The sequence below is a fragment of the Quercus suber genome, unplaced genomic scaffold (assembly GCF_002906115.3).
Source record: "Quercus suber isolate HL8 unplaced genomic scaffold, Cork oak 2.0 scaffold_939, whole genome shotgun sequence".
NCBI lineage: Eukaryota > Viridiplantae > Streptophyta > Magnoliopsida > Fagales > Fagaceae > Quercus > Quercus suber.
The window spans coordinates 132,459-148,903 of NW_027070362.1; the positions used below are offsets into that span (position 1 = coordinate 132,459).

At 32.4% G+C, this 16,445-nt stretch overlaps 1 protein-coding gene across 10 annotated transcripts; it reads right to left on the reverse strand.

Annotated features, from left to right (window-relative positions):
- Positions 1 to 5,745: 5,745 nt before the first annotated feature.
- LOC112006320 (DUF21 domain-containing protein At1g55930, chloroplastic) lies at positions 5,746 to 16,445 on the reverse strand. Of its 10 annotated transcripts, none has more exons than XM_065768455.1 (6): positions 15,720 to 16,445; positions 15,037 to 15,444; positions 7,883 to 7,987; positions 7,183 to 7,308; positions 6,955 to 7,070; positions 5,746 to 6,183 (listed from the first exon to the last, which is right to left on the reverse strand). In XM_065768455.1, exons 1-2 carry the CDS (start codon positions 16,251 to 16,253, stop codon positions 15,316 to 15,318), a joined length of 663 nt encoding a protein of 220 aa, XP_065624527.1. In that variant the 5' UTR covers positions 16,254 to 16,445; the 3' UTR covers positions 5,746 to 6,183; positions 6,955 to 7,070; positions 7,183 to 7,308; positions 7,883 to 7,987; positions 15,037 to 15,315. The 10 variants fall into 10 exon arrangements, 8 of the variants coding, with proteins under 8 accessions (XP_065624527.1, XP_065624525.1, XP_065624528.1 ...); XM_065768453.1 differs by having other exon boundaries at positions 7,160 to 7,308; XR_010626994.1 differs by having other exon boundaries at positions 6,955 to 7,308; positions 15,672 to 16,445.

The window sequence follows — 16,445 nt, forward strand, 5'->3', positions numbered from 1 at the left end:
GATATGTTAACAAAGCCAGTTCCAACAGACAAGTTCAAGCACTACTTGGACTTGATTGGTGTTTGCAGCTTATAAGCCCTTAAGAGCTAAGGTGAAGGCGATGAAGGAGTTTGTTCGTGTAGATTGATCAATTCAAGCCAAGGTGGAGATTTGTTGAAGTGGGCCCGTGTGTGTGGCTTGAATTGCCACAAGCCCAAGTCTGCCTAAGTCGGTCACCATTGACCGAATTTAACTAGGAATAACAATTCCTAGTAATGATATATATATATAAATATATATTAGGTTTGAGATGAAGGGCAGCCGTGTGAGTAGAGAAAAATTAGAGAAGTCCTAAAACCTAGTAGCAGCGGCATAAGAAGAAGAATAGAGTTTTCTTGTCTTGTGGATGAGAGAGTGCTAGGGTGTAATTGGGATTTAGGTTTCTTGAGAGTGTTCTTGTACACTATTGTATCTCCTTATTTTTTATATTGAAATTTCTCTATCGTCTCTGTGGAGGTAGGCAGTTTGCCGAACCACGTAAATTCTTGTGTTCTTTGTGTGTGCTTGTTATTTAATTTCCGCTTATTTACTGTTATTGATTTGAGTCCTGGAGTGCTATCTGCACAACATGCTACAATAATCATGTAAATTTACATTGACACTATTCATTTTACATTTAGTTGTTTATTCTTTCTTTACATATCTTGAGGATAAAGAAACAGAGTAGATGGTGGTTGTTGTGAGTGAAAAAGGAGAAACAATTAAAAAGAAAAAGAAAAATTGATATTTTAATTAAAGGTAGTGTAAAATAGATAGTATGATGTGGGGTGTTTTGAAAAACGAGTATTTAAAATAGAAAAAATAGATTTTTATGCTAAAATAAACAGAAATTTTTGCACGAGCCAATGCGAATGCTCTAAGTTTATTACAAGGTCATTTCCTTTTATGTGAGGATGCTATTTGCTGCCTTTGAGATTTTAGCTCAAATGCTATCGTTGCCTTCTTGTGTAAGGATGGTTGAAACTTGAAAGATGCTTCTTATAAATATATATATATATATATCATGAGATTTAATTCAATATATTCTTTAATTTTTCTTATAGGATATCAGCTCTAAGCAAAACTATTATTCTATAAGTATAAATCATAACTGAATACTCAAGAAATCATATGATATGTTAAAGCCAGTTTATTTCAGTCTAAAACACCAAGCATGATGTGTGCATTACATAGAGACGTCGCACACAACATACAAGTGGGATACATCATTTTAGCCAAACATATATTCGGGTAGATCTCTCACTTATAAAGATAGGGTCCTTCTTGCTATTCATATGAGACATTTTGAAATGTACCAAATTGTTTTCTTTGAGGTATAGGTCCACTAAGTTGATTTTGTGAAAGGTTTAAAATGGCTAAAAATGTTAGACTCGTCAATTGTAGAGGAATTTCTCCAATTAGCGCATTTGAAGAGAGGTCCAAGGATTCAAGTGCTAATAAGTTTGCAAACGATGATGTGATATGGCCAGTTAATCTATTATGGGAAAGGTTGAGCACTCAAAGAAACTTAAGCTTTTCCATAGAACTTGTTACTCGATAGATCGATGGTAGTAAATTCGGTTAAGATTTTCCATAGCACAATTTCTTTCCCCTAATCTTGGTATCTCCGATATAATAGCTAAACTTGATGCGCCCCTTGGGTAAGCCTTGGTTATAAGATTCCCCCATATATATTGGATCACTTTCACTCTCTTTAGTTGTTTTTATAGCTTTCAGCTCTTCAAAAAAAACTGGTAGGTAAAAGACCAATGAACTCATTGTGAGAGAGATCAAGAATTTGTAGTTTAGAGAAACATGTATCACTAGTCTTATGGCTTCCTATTGGACCATGAAATTTGTTGGATCTCAAGACAAGAACTTGTAATTTTGGAAGAGCCTCCAACTAATAGGGTAAGGAATTATTTATTTTGTTATTTCCAAGGTTTAGAACTTCCAAATTTAACAACTTCCAAATTTAACAATTGACCAAGGATTTTGGTAATATACATTCTCATTGATTGCTACCAAAGACAAGAGTTCTGAACCTATTTCCCTTTGCAAATGTTAGGTATCGTACCATGGAAACTATTCATTCGTAAATCCATCACTAAGAGAAACTTAGTAAAATTTCCCAAACATGGCGGAATGGTACCACTCAAACTGTTATTAGAAATGTCCAAGATTTCAAAAAAAGTTGAGTTGCAAATCATAGATGGGATCTCTCCACTTAATCTATTGTTATAGATCATAAAGACAAATATGGAAGATGGTAGTAGAATAGGAAGCTTTCCATGTAGTAAATTTGTACTAAAGTCAACGCATCTAAGTTTTTTTGAGATTTTTGAACATATCGAAATCCACAATGCCAGTCAAGTCATTTGATGAAAAATCAAGATATGTGAGATTCATAAGCTTAGAGATTGACCTGGGAATAGAGCCATAAAGCTTGTTATTATCTAACGATAGAATCTCCAGTGAATTGCTAAATTGAAATTCACCAAATTGACTAGTGAGTTGGTTATTAGACAAGAAAACTGAGGTAAGTTTCGTGAGATTGGTCAAACAATCTGGAATCTTACCTCGAAAGTGATGTGAGAGACGCAAGAAGATTATTATTTAGTATTATTTATGTTTGCAAGTCAATTGTATTTTTATGTTTTAGGTCCTAGTAGTTTATTGGGCTATTAGTATTTTAATTTGGAAGCAAGATTATTTTTGTAATAAGGCATTTAGGGTTTCCTAGCCATTTAGAATTAGGTTTAGCAATCCTTTATAAGCAACCTATTATACTCCTAGTGGAGTTGGTTGATATTTTGATGAATGAAAAAATGGTTGTTTGGTCTTTCTTTAGTTTAGTGCTGATTCCAAGTCCACCTTAAATGCAAAGTCCTAGTGGTTTCTCCGTTTGGTGCTAACTCCCAATTGAATCCACGTTTCCCTGCTTGGTGCTAACTCCCAATTGAATCCACGTTTCTCCGCTTGCAAGTGAGGGAGAAGAAAGAGGCTAGTGTTGGAAGAGATGGTGCCTTGAAGCCAGCTACAACTGAGTTCAAGGTCAATCACGTCTCCCCCTACCCTTTCACACGTAACCCCATCCCATGAGCAGCAATCAGTTCCCTCCTTCCATGACTCCATCTTTGGATAAGAATGATGACTATCTTTGTCATAACGGGAAGAAGCAGGTTGTGTAAAAGAAAACAATTGCTTAAATTCTAGCAAGGCAGAACTCTGCTCTCGGGAGCAGAGAAGTGCAGATGAAGTGGAGAAAGATGATGATGGTGAAGTAAGTTGAGAGTACAAGAGCAGTAAGAGATAGAAGAGTTGAGAGAGCAAAAATAACGATTTCATCATTCTAGGTGAGATCAGAGGCACATATTACATATATGTCTGCCTTGTGAGAAAAGCTGGAAGCTCTTTATTTTATATAGGAAAATGTGATGACAACTACCTTCTTGTTGTATTTCCATTTTTTCTATTTTTCTTTTATCTCGTCAACAAAGACACCATTGTTTGCACACTTCATTCTCCAAAATAGACCATTTTTCTAAGGATAGATTGGTTGATTTCTTTTGGTCTTTCATGACTTTGGAGGGTTGCCTGATGACTAACGAATCTCTTATGGATGTTTAATTCTTTTTCCTTATTTCACATTTGTAGTCATGCTTTGCTCGCTGAAATAATAGGAGTAGGTCACTTTCTCAGGACAGGTTAAATTCATTTTGTGACTTTGGAAAAAAGAGGGGAATGAAATGAAGACAAACATTGTCTTTGTCACATGGAAGTGAGAACGGGCTTCGTGAAAAATGGATAATGTGTGCTTGGCTTTTGTTTTCAAAAAGAAGTTTTTAAGTGGGAAAAAGATTCAAATTAATGAAGACGAACATGGGAATGAGAAAGGGCCACATGAAAAATGGAAAAAAATGTCTGCTTGGTTCTTGTTTTCAGTTTTATGTTTTGTTCTCAAAAGCAGTTTTCTAACTGTTTTCTCACCCAAACAGTTAATAAGTTAAAGAAATATTACAAAAATGCCATAAACTCTCACAAAAATGCACCCCAAAACAAAAACTAGATATGTTGTTATCAGATAACTATTCTGCAAAGTAAATTTGGAGAACAATATCAAGAAAATTGTTTTTAGAAAAAGAGTTGCATGTTAGGGTCATAATAGTTTAGTGTTGGGAAATCCAAGTCAAAATGCATTTTGATGTAATTGAGTTCTCAAGTATTTTAGCATCTAATATGAATTGAAGATAGATTTTGAGAGAGAATAACAAATTAAACAAGATTAGAAGAAAGTGAGTAAAAATACAAGATAAAGTAATAAACACCAAATTATCCAAGCTATGCTATGTAATAGAATGATATTAAATCTTTATATATTATCTTTATAATGCAATAGGATAACATCTATCAATTAAAGAAAATATAAACTTAAAACACAAAACTAAATTGCATTAACTCAAAAATGAAAAAAAAAAAAATTTTGAGAGAGAGAGAGAAATAATTTTATTTTATTTTTTTTTGTGTGTGGGAAGAATATGCATAGAAAGAGAGAGAGAATGATAAATTTTTTTTTTTTGAGAATTAAAAAAAAAAAAAAAAAAGGAAATAAGAAGATGGAAAGAGAGAGAGAATGATAAATATATAGCACAAAGATGGAAATAAGAAGAGCCAAAATAAAAGAAGATAAAAGGATAGAAGAAAAGTGACATTAAGGTAGAAACTAATGGAAATGTGAAAAGGTAAAAAAGAGGAGAAAAGGTTGGAGAAAGTGTAACAACAGGTTGGGAAATTAATAAGAGGAAGAAGAGTTAAAAATAAGAAAGAGAGGGTTGAAAATAGGTGAATGATGTGGTTAATTATTACGCTTCGACTTTTAGACTTTTAGATATATATTATATAGTTAGATAGATATAGATTATGATATCATAGTAATCGGACATTTATGAATAAAACATATCATGCATACTACTGAAGAAAACAAAAGAATGGCATATTTTGGGTTAGTGAGGATGGAACTCATATGGGAAAAATCATATTATCTCAGTCCAGTTTCGAAGTCTAGTCTTTGATAATTTTTTTCCTTTTACTGCTCAAACCATGTACACTGGGAATATAGGGAACAATGTGGTTCTGTATGTCAAATATCAATTCATTTTAGACCAGACATAGTACAAGGCCATTCTTTACAATTTCCATGCAATAAATCTCTGTAAAGGTTTACAATTCTAGAGAGAAATTACAGAGAATCCAAGACTTGGGGATTTGTAATATTGCACACTAATCATAGATTATAAGGGTTAGATATTTATACAATCTGTGCTAACTCTAACAAGATTAGTGGGAATTAAGCTAACATAACAGATTTTCTAACCACTGTGCACCTTTGGTGCGGTGGTCACTCCACAAGCATAAATGCTTGTGGGATGTAAAGGGTAAAAGTCAGGGTTCAAGTCTCTAAGAGAGAGTTTCACACACATATACACTTAAATTAGACTAGAGTGAAAATTCTATCTTGTATTAAAAAAAATTAAAATAAATAAAAATAAAAATAAAAAAAAAGATTTCCTAATGTACCAATCTTAAGCAGACACGTGGCCACTAAGCTCAACTAATTCAGCCACTAACAGTGTACTAAACTACACACAGTTTTATACAACTCATACTGAACTACATGTCATTTTTGTGGATTCTATATCTGTCTTCTTCTTCACTGTGTCCTCTATCTTTACAATCTCAACAAGCATTGGTGCATTTTTTAATCGTATATACACCATGGCACAAAATAATGCCACAGCACAAAATGATTAGACATCAGTTCCTTAATTCATAAAAAGTGATGTCAGTATTGGACTATAACGTTACAAATTAAAGGGATAACAATTACTGGTTACATAATGAAGAGACAGACCCCAAACAAAACAATCATTGGCAAGTATCCAGTATGGTAATGGTTATTTGATTGGATGAACATGAATACATGATTCCCTCTTGCTTAAGGAAGAATATGCATCATGTGAATACTGTGCTATGAAAAAACCAGTTTCTTTGGGCTTATCCTCAGGTTGCTGTTGCACACATAAGAGACAAACATGGGTGCAACATAACACTTCTGACAGAGTGAATCCCCTAAGCAAGCATCCATCAGTTCCACAGTCTCCAAGCCTAAAAATATTGAAACCTATATGTCATTGGTTGGTCAAACATATCCTGAAAAGAAGTAACCATTAAAGACTTAGGTATCCTATGAGGTTAAGGCTGTGATCTTGATGATACAGCCCTCTAGATTGCTTTCTGCTTACTATCTCCAGTAACAAGATGCAAAAGCTAAAAATGTCAGATTTATTAAGTACAGTCCATCAAAAGCATATTATGGCTGCATATAGCCACTGCATAACATCATTAATTAGAAAGGAAACTCATTAATTATATTTTAGATTAAGATAGATAGTATATCAATAATACTACTGAGTTCCAACTACACTGTTTTCTTATGTCAGATTCCACCAAAATTCTCACCATGTAAAAGTCTGATAATTCTGGGTTCATCTATCATGTAAGATGTTACTCGCCTTGAGATATCTATGTATAATACTCAATTTGAAATCTTAGTGGGGAGTGAGAAGCCCTCTAGCAATCCTGCATATGATCTGAAGCTGAAAGTGCTAGCTTCAACCAACCCAATAAAGACCTCTGGTTTGGTCTGTCAAGTTTCTAGTTAACGTTAATCTAAAATTCTAATTCCTAACATACAAACTGAAAATTTAAATATACTGCGGACAATTGATGTCAGAATTATTACACAAGCCATGCCTACCTGAATGCAATGGATTCTAAGGGATCTATACAAAAATTGAAAAAGTCTGGCTCTTATTTGGCATGTATTCATAATATAGCAATTTCTCTTACCCTAAATGCAACAACCAAGAAGCTTACCTAGATTTCAATGTTGAATTTTGACAATCAGAATTCACTTTTGAAATCTTTCAGTCCTTGTCCAAAGCTCTTTGAAAAATGTTCACAGCAATTTCTTGTCCATCTACTAGTACCCCCTGAAAGTTAATTTTTGCAAAATGATAGCAAACATCTGAATAAAATGAGTACCTTGCTAGTTTTTGTTCTAACATATTGCAAAGATTACCTAGTAAATGGGTCCAAAACCACCTTTTACAAACTTCTAGTTGATTGAAAATTCATCAGTGGCTCTAGCAGTTGTAGTTACGTTGAACAACAGAATCCAAGTCTTGGCCCGTGCAGTTAGGACCAATTGTTGTGATTCTCTCTGTTTCACTGAATCACAATGAGTTTCACTCAAGTAGACATCTAAAGGGAAGCAAAATTTTGATATATATTTAGATTAGTAGATCTTAATTTTATAAGAAACCATCAGATTCCCAATGGCATTCCCATTTTGCAATATAGCAGAACAAAATCTCGGGCCATGTTATATGAGAAACTCATTTCTCTCTCTCTGAAAGGTCCCATCCTACTCAAATGCAACTAACTAGTTCACCAAAAAGTGATTAAAATGCAAAAAGTGAAATATGTAGCAATTTGTACTTACAATTTAAAAGAATCAAGGCACTATAAATAAACATGGCCTAATGTTCTACTCAAAATTTTCCAAGCTTTCAAAATGTAGGCTGCGTCTATTAAGACTAGGGCAAGTTAATTAGAACTTTGCTTTAGACTTAATGACTAAAGTTAAAGGCAATCCACGTTGGTGATATTCTATTACTGGATGGGAGTAGCTATTCCATACCTTACTATGAGATTCTAGGCTAAAAACAAAACAACCTCTAGGAAGTTCCAAAAGAAAATAAGGACATACGCTTTGCATAGGTGTCAGAGTAAGCAATCTTACCTCTTAAAGATTTCCTGCTTCTGCAATTGTAATACCAACTATAAGCATCCCAGAAACTACCTCAATGGAAGCTACAACTATCACTGCTGTCTTCTTTTTATGACCCTGTTCCATCCCTTCATATTAGATTTTGAACCATCAAATCAAATTCAGTCAAAACTCAAAATTCAAAATGCAGCTAAAAAATTATTATAATTTCCCGGCACAAAAAAAAAGGGGGGGGATCTTCAAAACATGGTTATATACATAATACTTTTCAAAGGTTGATAGGAACTCTTTTTATTATTAGTTTTTTTTTTAAAAGATGATTACAGAGTAATCTAATGTTTAATTTTATTTATTTATTTCCTTATGAATGATAAATAGGAAGTTACTAAGTTGTGTAACATAAAAAACAAACAAATAAATGAATGCAGTTGCATCATGTGTCCGGTTCAGAAGATAGAGCCCGGTCCCAAATCATATGATTTAATTCCACATCCTCCTTTTATGTATTTTAATAAAATTAAGGGCACATCATCCTTATCATGTATACTTATCAAAAAAAAGTTGAGGTTTTTATATGTTTTTCAGGTTTAATTTTTGTTTCGCTTTTAAATATATCAATGGACATATTGGAGAGTGGATTATGGTTTGGGGTTGTATGCAATGAGGACCAGTTCTACTTGCCAATGAAAGCAAGAAAGAATCAGGTCATCAACAAAAAATCATAACGTGGTAATTCTAAGCGGGTTTGATGTCCTTAATTTTGTCATCATTGTCAATGTTTTTGGTGACTGTTTTGGTTGTTTGTGGTGAAAAAAAAAATGTTTTCATATAATTTGGTTTTTGTTTTATTTTTGATGTCCTTAATCCAACAGTTTTTATTTTATTTTTTATTATATATATTTTTATATGGATGACCAAATTTGTGATTTTTAGAGACTTTTTTGGGTTTTGCATCTTAGATTATCTTCTCACAATTTTAATTGAGCATCTATTTGGGTGTTGAGGAAAAAAAAAGTGAAGCAAAAGTAAATGGAAGCACAATCAATTGTGAAGGTGCTTTTTAGATACCTTTGTAAATTATGAATTTTGCTTTGTTAATTTGCCAATTGTGGATTACGTTGTAGGTTTTGGTAGGTATTCTTTTTAGAGAGATTTATCAAAGCAATGAACTATAGCTTTGTTTGTTTTTTTTTTCCCCTAATAAACGTATTTTTTATGTTATTTCTACTAAGATGTTTCTATGGTATTCTATTCTATTTCACTTGTGTTTTTTATTTCAATCTAACATATTTGGGAACTCTCATACCATCATTCATATGGGAAGAAAACTATAATAACTTCTTTCGTTGCAGATGCTTTCATTTTTTTTCCATGTTTGTAGTTGTGCATCATTAAGCAAAGGTTACAAATGATTCTTTATTCATCGTTTATATTTTTCCTTATTTTTTTGTTGGTAGTAAGCTTAATTTAATTACTGCATTTGATGTTTTTTTCCTCCTTTGTCCTTTCTTATGTGTTTTTTTTTTTTTTTTTTTTTTTTTTTTTTTTTTGGCTCCAAAAGAATGTACTACTATATATGTAGTATGTTAGTTGGAGAAGTTCAATACTATGTTATGCTTGGTTAAATGAGATTTTTACTTTTTTTTTTTTGGGTTTCAATTTTTATAATTTTTAGCTGTAAGTTCCTCAAGGCTCAAGTTTCTTAGGGATTTTGTGCACGATAAATCTCTCTCTTCCCCTTAAATTTGCTTATTTTATAGAGTTTACCCAAAAAGGATTTTTTTTTTTTTTTTTTTTTTAGTGAAAGAATTTTGATTTTGTTAATTTTTAAATTTTGAGCAAGTTATTGGGGTTTTAGTACATAAATTTTGTAGTTAGAATATTGTTTCAAATTCGTAGAATTTTGGGGAGTGTAATAGTGTGAAAATTTTATAAACTTTTACTATCTAGGAAGCCAACTTGAATCTAACAAGAAAGCCATGAACAATTTAAGTCCAACATGAAGGCCATGAACATCCAGGTAGTCTGTTGGCATGTTTTTGTTTCAATTCTTTTCCTTCCCTTGATATAACTTTGCCGTTTGATTTGTTAGTTAAAATTGAAAAAACAAAATTTTCTTACTCTAGATGAAATTGTTTATGGGTTTTTATTTTATGTATAGTTTTCAATGTTACTAACATCAATTCAATACACAAACATGAAGGTGGAAATGAGAGTTCTTGATACTCTTTTTTAAAGCTCTCTCTAATCTATTAATTTCCGTTGCTTACTGTTTTAATGTTAAGGATTCAGTGACAAACTTATTTTGTATTTGTACTATTGTTTTACTTGTGGGGAAAATTTGATGAGTTTTCTATGTTTGTGATTTGTAGTTCGTACTGATTTGCTGGATGTGAATGGTGATGTGGGGGGACTTAGACGAAGATGATGAGCTACTTGTCTTCTATCTCAAGGTTTCTATTTTTCCTTTATAATAAGCTGTAAATGCGTAGTAGTTTCTTTGAAATCTTATCTAGATTCTATATATAGTCATAGGTTCAACATAATATATTCAAAGAAACTCCTATTAATTATTTTTTTCCTAAGTTATTGAATCAAACATGCATCCAAAATCTGTTTTAAATGGAAATAATTCAACTAATGATTATTTACCCTTTTTTTCTAGACTAGAGACGAATGTTTACATTGAATTGTGTACCTGATGGTGCACTCCCACACATAGATAGCATGGAAGAAAACCATAAACTGGAGTTCTATGGAGTTCTTGAGAACTTGCCTCAAGTTATGATTAGGAGTTCTATGATGATTGCATGTAACTTATTATAGAACATGGTGGAAAAATTGAATCTAAAGGAAAGAGGAAACATATTGGTTGAGAGCAAGCGTCACAAATGTCTCAAAGGCTATTAGCGCATGTGGACAAGTATGGGGTTTGATGGTGCCATAGAAGTTTCAGTGGAAGTCTTCTCTCAGTTGCTAAGTTGTCATGTATGTAAATTAGTTTACTTATTGAAAAAGAAAATTGTAAAGTAGGTCAGATATTGAAAGTTCTTGCAGAATGCTATAGTTACTAAAAGTTATATTTAGCTACTAAACTATTTGAGATGTTCCTTAAAATTTTGGGATATAAGTTAATAAGAAACGTCTTTTATATTATGCTTTCAGATACAATTTTTATTCAACTTTGATGTTGGTCTTTATTCCCTTTTAAATTTTATAGAGAAGTAGGAACACAAAATTTGTATTTTAATTTTGTGTGTTTTGTGTATGCATATCCACACTCCTGCACACAATATATACACTATCAACTTTTATAGTTGCATGGCTAGATAGTTTAGCAAATACCTGTTAGTCTTAAATGGGGTTTGGCATTTTAATAAAATCTAATGAATTCAAAATGGAAATTTGTTAAATAGCACTGATATTGTTTCCAACCAATTAAATTTTCAAGAAACATTTGACATTTTTTTAATGAATTAGTTTATATAACATGCCTCATTAAATAGATTAATCACCAAATATTTAGAATCAAATTATAAGTAGCATGTAACTTTGCAATAGGAACTAAAGATTAGACTTGCATATCTCTTTTCCAACTACAAAATGTACCAATAATGAGAAACACTATTTGAAAGGAGATTTAATTGGAAAATGATTGTACATGCCAAAGGAGGAGTAAAGATTCATAAATTTACTTTTGTAAGTCTGGAATGGAGAGGTTATGATATGGACACCTATTTATAAAATTTCCTCATCCTATTTATAATACTAATCTCTATCTTTAAACAAATAGATCTTTTTATTATTAATATTTATTTAAAAAGACTTGCAACAACTTAATTACAGTCCTCTAAAGTTTTCACCTAGCATGACGCTAACTTCAAATTTATAAAATCTTTTCTATCTAATTTTAAGTTAATTAAATTTTACTAACTTGGGAAGATGGTTGATCAACTCCGGACTGACTACAAGGCCAAGTATAATTGTATCATTTCCACATCTAATTCCAAGACAATACCTTCTATTATCATGAATCCTACAATATATTGTTTATACATATATAATGCAACTTAAGTAGTAAAAGATCATTTGAAATAACCGGTGGATAACATGAACACCCTACCAATAATATGAGGACTATTTTAGCAAAGCATTTCATTTTACGATAAAAATTACCACGCGCAATGCGCGGGTCCGCGACTAGTAACAATAAAATTGGTTGCATATTAGTTATTTGGTGATTTGTTGGTGCCTCCATGATTTGCATGTAATTTGGTATAATTAATCAACTTGGGTAATTAAATTAATTAACCGAAGTCAATCTTTTTTAACCCAACAACATGCCTTCTCTAATTCACTGCATCAGGATTATTTTTAAGTTTTTACAAAAAATAATAAGTCTCTAATGATTTTTTTTTATTATTATTAATATCAAGGTGAATTTCATGAGTGAATTGGGACTACTTGATTTAGGCAAGACTTAAGAGCGTCAAAAACCTTTTGTGCAACTTTCTTCCTAGAAAAGAGGAAGTCAAATCTCTGAATTCACATGGCCAATTTTCTTTATTTTGGGACCGCTTATTAGTTTAATATAGGAATAGTAAAGAGTAAAATGAAAGTTATTCACGTCAAGTATTTCTAACTACATTCTCCTTTTCTATTTTATAAAGAAAAAAAATCTAACAACTTGTCCAAAAGCAAGTTATTACAGATTCAAGTCTTACTAATCACATCGTGGCCCCATTTCACCATTTTCATTGAAAAACTTACATGTTTCACTCTTTGGACTCAAGTCCCTTATAGTTTAGGAGTTACGTGACTCACAACATAACAAAATGGGGCCCCAAAAATAAAACTGTGAAAAGGGGCCTTGTGATTAAAGAAAAAGAGTCTAAGACTTCACACTGTAACTTGCTTTAATTTAGAAAGGGTCTAAGACTTCACACTCAAGGCCCTCGTTCTTGTGATTATGTCTTTTCATTAGAAGAATGCATAGAAAAAAAAAAAAAAAAAAAAAAAGGAAAAGAGGGGAATGAAACCGTCAAAATGGGCCATGAAATTACTAAGACTTGAGTCGTTTCTAGTAACATGCATTTTAAGTTACCTTTAATACAAAAGAACTAGGGCCCCAAAATAAAGAAAACGGTCTTTGTGATTTCAAAGACTTGACTCGAAACAATGTAATTTGCATCTCTACCTAATTTTTTTGGAAAGAAAATTGTGAAACTTATGGTTAAGTGACACCTTTCCAAAAAACTTAAAGATTTTGGATTAATCAATAGTTTATCATTGTATTAGAGCAAGATATTCTAAGTTCAATCCCTATCTCCACTCTACCTCCAATGTACAATCTTAAAAATTCCACGTGTTAATAAGTCTCACTTATTAAGGGGGGTTTGGGTCCATACGTTAGCGGGAGTATTAAAATTATGATTAAGTAATTAAATTTAGTATTTTCTAATAATTTAAACTTTTAAGACAATTGGTAATTTATCAAAAGTTGCACAAATTTTTTTGACAATTAATAATAAATGATAACTAGTGAGGCTTATCTAAATCAAGGTTTTCTTATTCATTAATATTGATATGTTTTTTGAGTCATTGAAAAAAAAAAATCTTGTGCATTTTTTTATAAAAGTTTTGCTATGTAAATTTTGTGATGGGAGGCTAGCAGGGCTTGAATGCTAATACTCAGGCAAAACTTAAGGTGATAGAACCATTAAGCTATCCCTTGAACTTGAAACTAGTGCATTTTACATGACAGGTTGTTCCATTACTTACCGCGTTGAGTAGATAAATATTCAATAGAGTCCTAAGAGTCCTAGCTAGCTAGAATTTTGGGACCATATCAAAGGATTCATTTCTGTAATTACATGGGGAGTGTAGAATGAAGGAATACACACACTTAGGATGATAGTTAGGTATTCGAATAGGTTTGGATACTCACATTAACAAAAAAATAAAAAATAAAAAAAATTTCCAAAACAAGAACGACGAATAATTATTTAAATTCAAGCACAGGTAATGGAATTATTATGAAATTTCCATTTTATTCCAAGTATGGCCAACTCTCTCTCTCTCTCTATATATATATATTTCCCTTATTTACAAACAAACAAAATACCCTCAAAAAGTAATTCTTGCAATTGGCCACCCTAAAACCACACACACTTTATTTTCAGTGAATCAGCCGCGGTTATGATAGGTGAGATCACAACAAAATAAATATAGGGTACCCTCACACATATGTGGTGTTGCTTTACAGACGCAAAATTGTTTCAATAGAGAGAAATTGGCTTTTGGGTAAAGTCGTAACTCTTGGATAAGAAATGCCCATTCCCAATAAATGCATGCTTGTCTATTATTTTTTGAATTCTATGATAAACACACGATTGATGTGAATTCCTTTCGGAGAAGGGAATACTAGTGTTCAACCCATTGGCTTACTTTGAACGTCCTGAGAGTTCTAAAGAAAAGGGTTGAGAACAGGTTTTTGGACTTCAAATTTTTTTTTTTTTTTTTTTTTAAATTTTTGGAGCCAGAAACTTATTTTATTTTTCTTACAATCAATGCAAAATTGCAATTTTGCAAATATTAGCTTATATTGGTTGGCTGCTCAAGGATCACTATTCACTTACATATATACAATCACATTTTATGTTATAATCCTGTCAATAATTTCTTCCAAAGATGCTGCTTAACCATGTATGTTTTAGGCTCTTTTATCAATTAACAACTTTTTNGGGGGGGGGAGAAGGAAAGGAAACACAATGGAAATAATAATTTGACTTCCATCTCACATCAAAATACTTATTGAGGATATTTCTTTCACAAAACAAAGCTCATGCCTAGTTACAATGAGTCCATTCAAATATATAGATCCTGTCCACCAGCTCAAAACTGTCTTTTCCTCTGATATATCTTTATTCAAGCATCTCACTAATCCTACACATTTGACAAACCAATGTGTGTTTATCTTGGCAACTTAATTTTTTCATTGTTTACACATTCTTCATACCAATTCTATGATTCCTATTTTCCTGGTGACTTAAGCATTTTAAGCATTGGCAGACATGAGAATCACTCTCTCTGTTTTTTTTAATTGAAAACCTGAGACTCACTCATGATAAGATATCCATAGGCACCACAAAGCCCATAATACTTACAGACGCACAGTGATCTTTGGGGCAATGATTCAAAGAGCATCCAAATCTTGTCTGCTTCGATCTATGTCAAGTGTTGAAAGGAATTATAATTGCTTTGGTTCAGAACCATTCTTGAGATAACAGGTTTATCGTTGAAGTTGTGCATGAAGGACCTCATCGTAATTGGAGACTAATTCGAATTAAAAATAATAATTAAAAAAAAAAAGGATTTGGCTTTTAATCTGGTAGGCCACTAGCTCTAATGCCTATTCCAAAGGCCAAGGAATGGTATCTGACCCTTTACACAAAAATGCTACTCTCAAAATAAAATCTCCATTGAGCCAGTTCATCCCAGTTCTTTGATGACAATAGGTGCCGGTTAAGAGTAAGACTTCTCCTCAAGTCCCACACGCACTTCATTCCTATTTCCTGCTAACAATGTATCAGAAAGATAGTCAAAGCTTTGCCACAAATAGTCTTCTGAAATTCACTTTATGCCTTACAAATGAGACACTGTTCCTATGATAAACACTGTCCGTTAACATCATAATTATAAAGAGGGCAAAATGAAAGTTACATCAACTCAAACTATTGCTTATTTGAAATCTTAATTCTTTCGTCAAGTAAAATGCCTTAATTGTTACTTTAGTGCTTACCATCCACAAAGCCTGTAATTACTCACTATCAGAGAATAAAAAAGGCACCTTCCAAAAGAACGCTGAGAGACCCAAAAGCACCGCCAGAATAAGACTCTGCTCTTTGAAAACCTGAAGAACCCATGCATTCCTCAATAACAAAATGCTCTGCCCAGAAACCCCATAACCAGCATCCGCCGCACCTTCCATTGCAAACACTCTCTTACACCCAAAAACCAAAACCCCAAAAACCATTGCCGCCAAAACAATCCCTCGCTTTATCAACTCCCTAACAAACTCTAAATTCACACCCGAAACCGCATTTTCATCACTCAAACTCTCACTATCTTTACCTACAAATTCCAAACCAGCTCTACCAACAAACAAGTCAGTTTCTTTTTCTCGATGTCTAGAATTGATATAGTTCCTATAATTACAACGACCTACGCAATTCAATGCTAACCGAAATGGGTACTGATTATTTCTCTGCAAAATCTTCATCGGCATTCTCATTTGCCTATTGGAAGGCACCAAATACAGCGATTTTACGCCGGAATTGCAAGTGGGTGCATTAAAAATCGACGATTTAAGCAACATATCCATAAATTACAAAAAAAAAAACAAAACCCAAAACCCAAAATTGAACACCAAAAACCTAATGGGTACCTATGACAAAACTGAATAAGAATATATTCCTAGTGCTTTATAGTTAACAACAATAAAGTAATACTGAGACAACAACAAAAGCATATGTTATTGTCCTAGACTATGTCTAAGGATTGTGATTATTTTTTT

Bases quoted from the DNA above. Each gene is read 5' to 3' on its own strand.
- LOC112006320 (XM_065768456.1), bottom strand. From the start codon at position 16,253: ATGGATATGTTGCTTAAATCGTCGATTTTTAATGCACCCACTTGCAAT. The intron at 15,445-15,719 runs GTGCCTTTTTTA...CATTGTTAGCAG, and splicing joins TCTCAGCGTTCTTTTGGAAG to GAAATAGGAATGAAGTGCGT.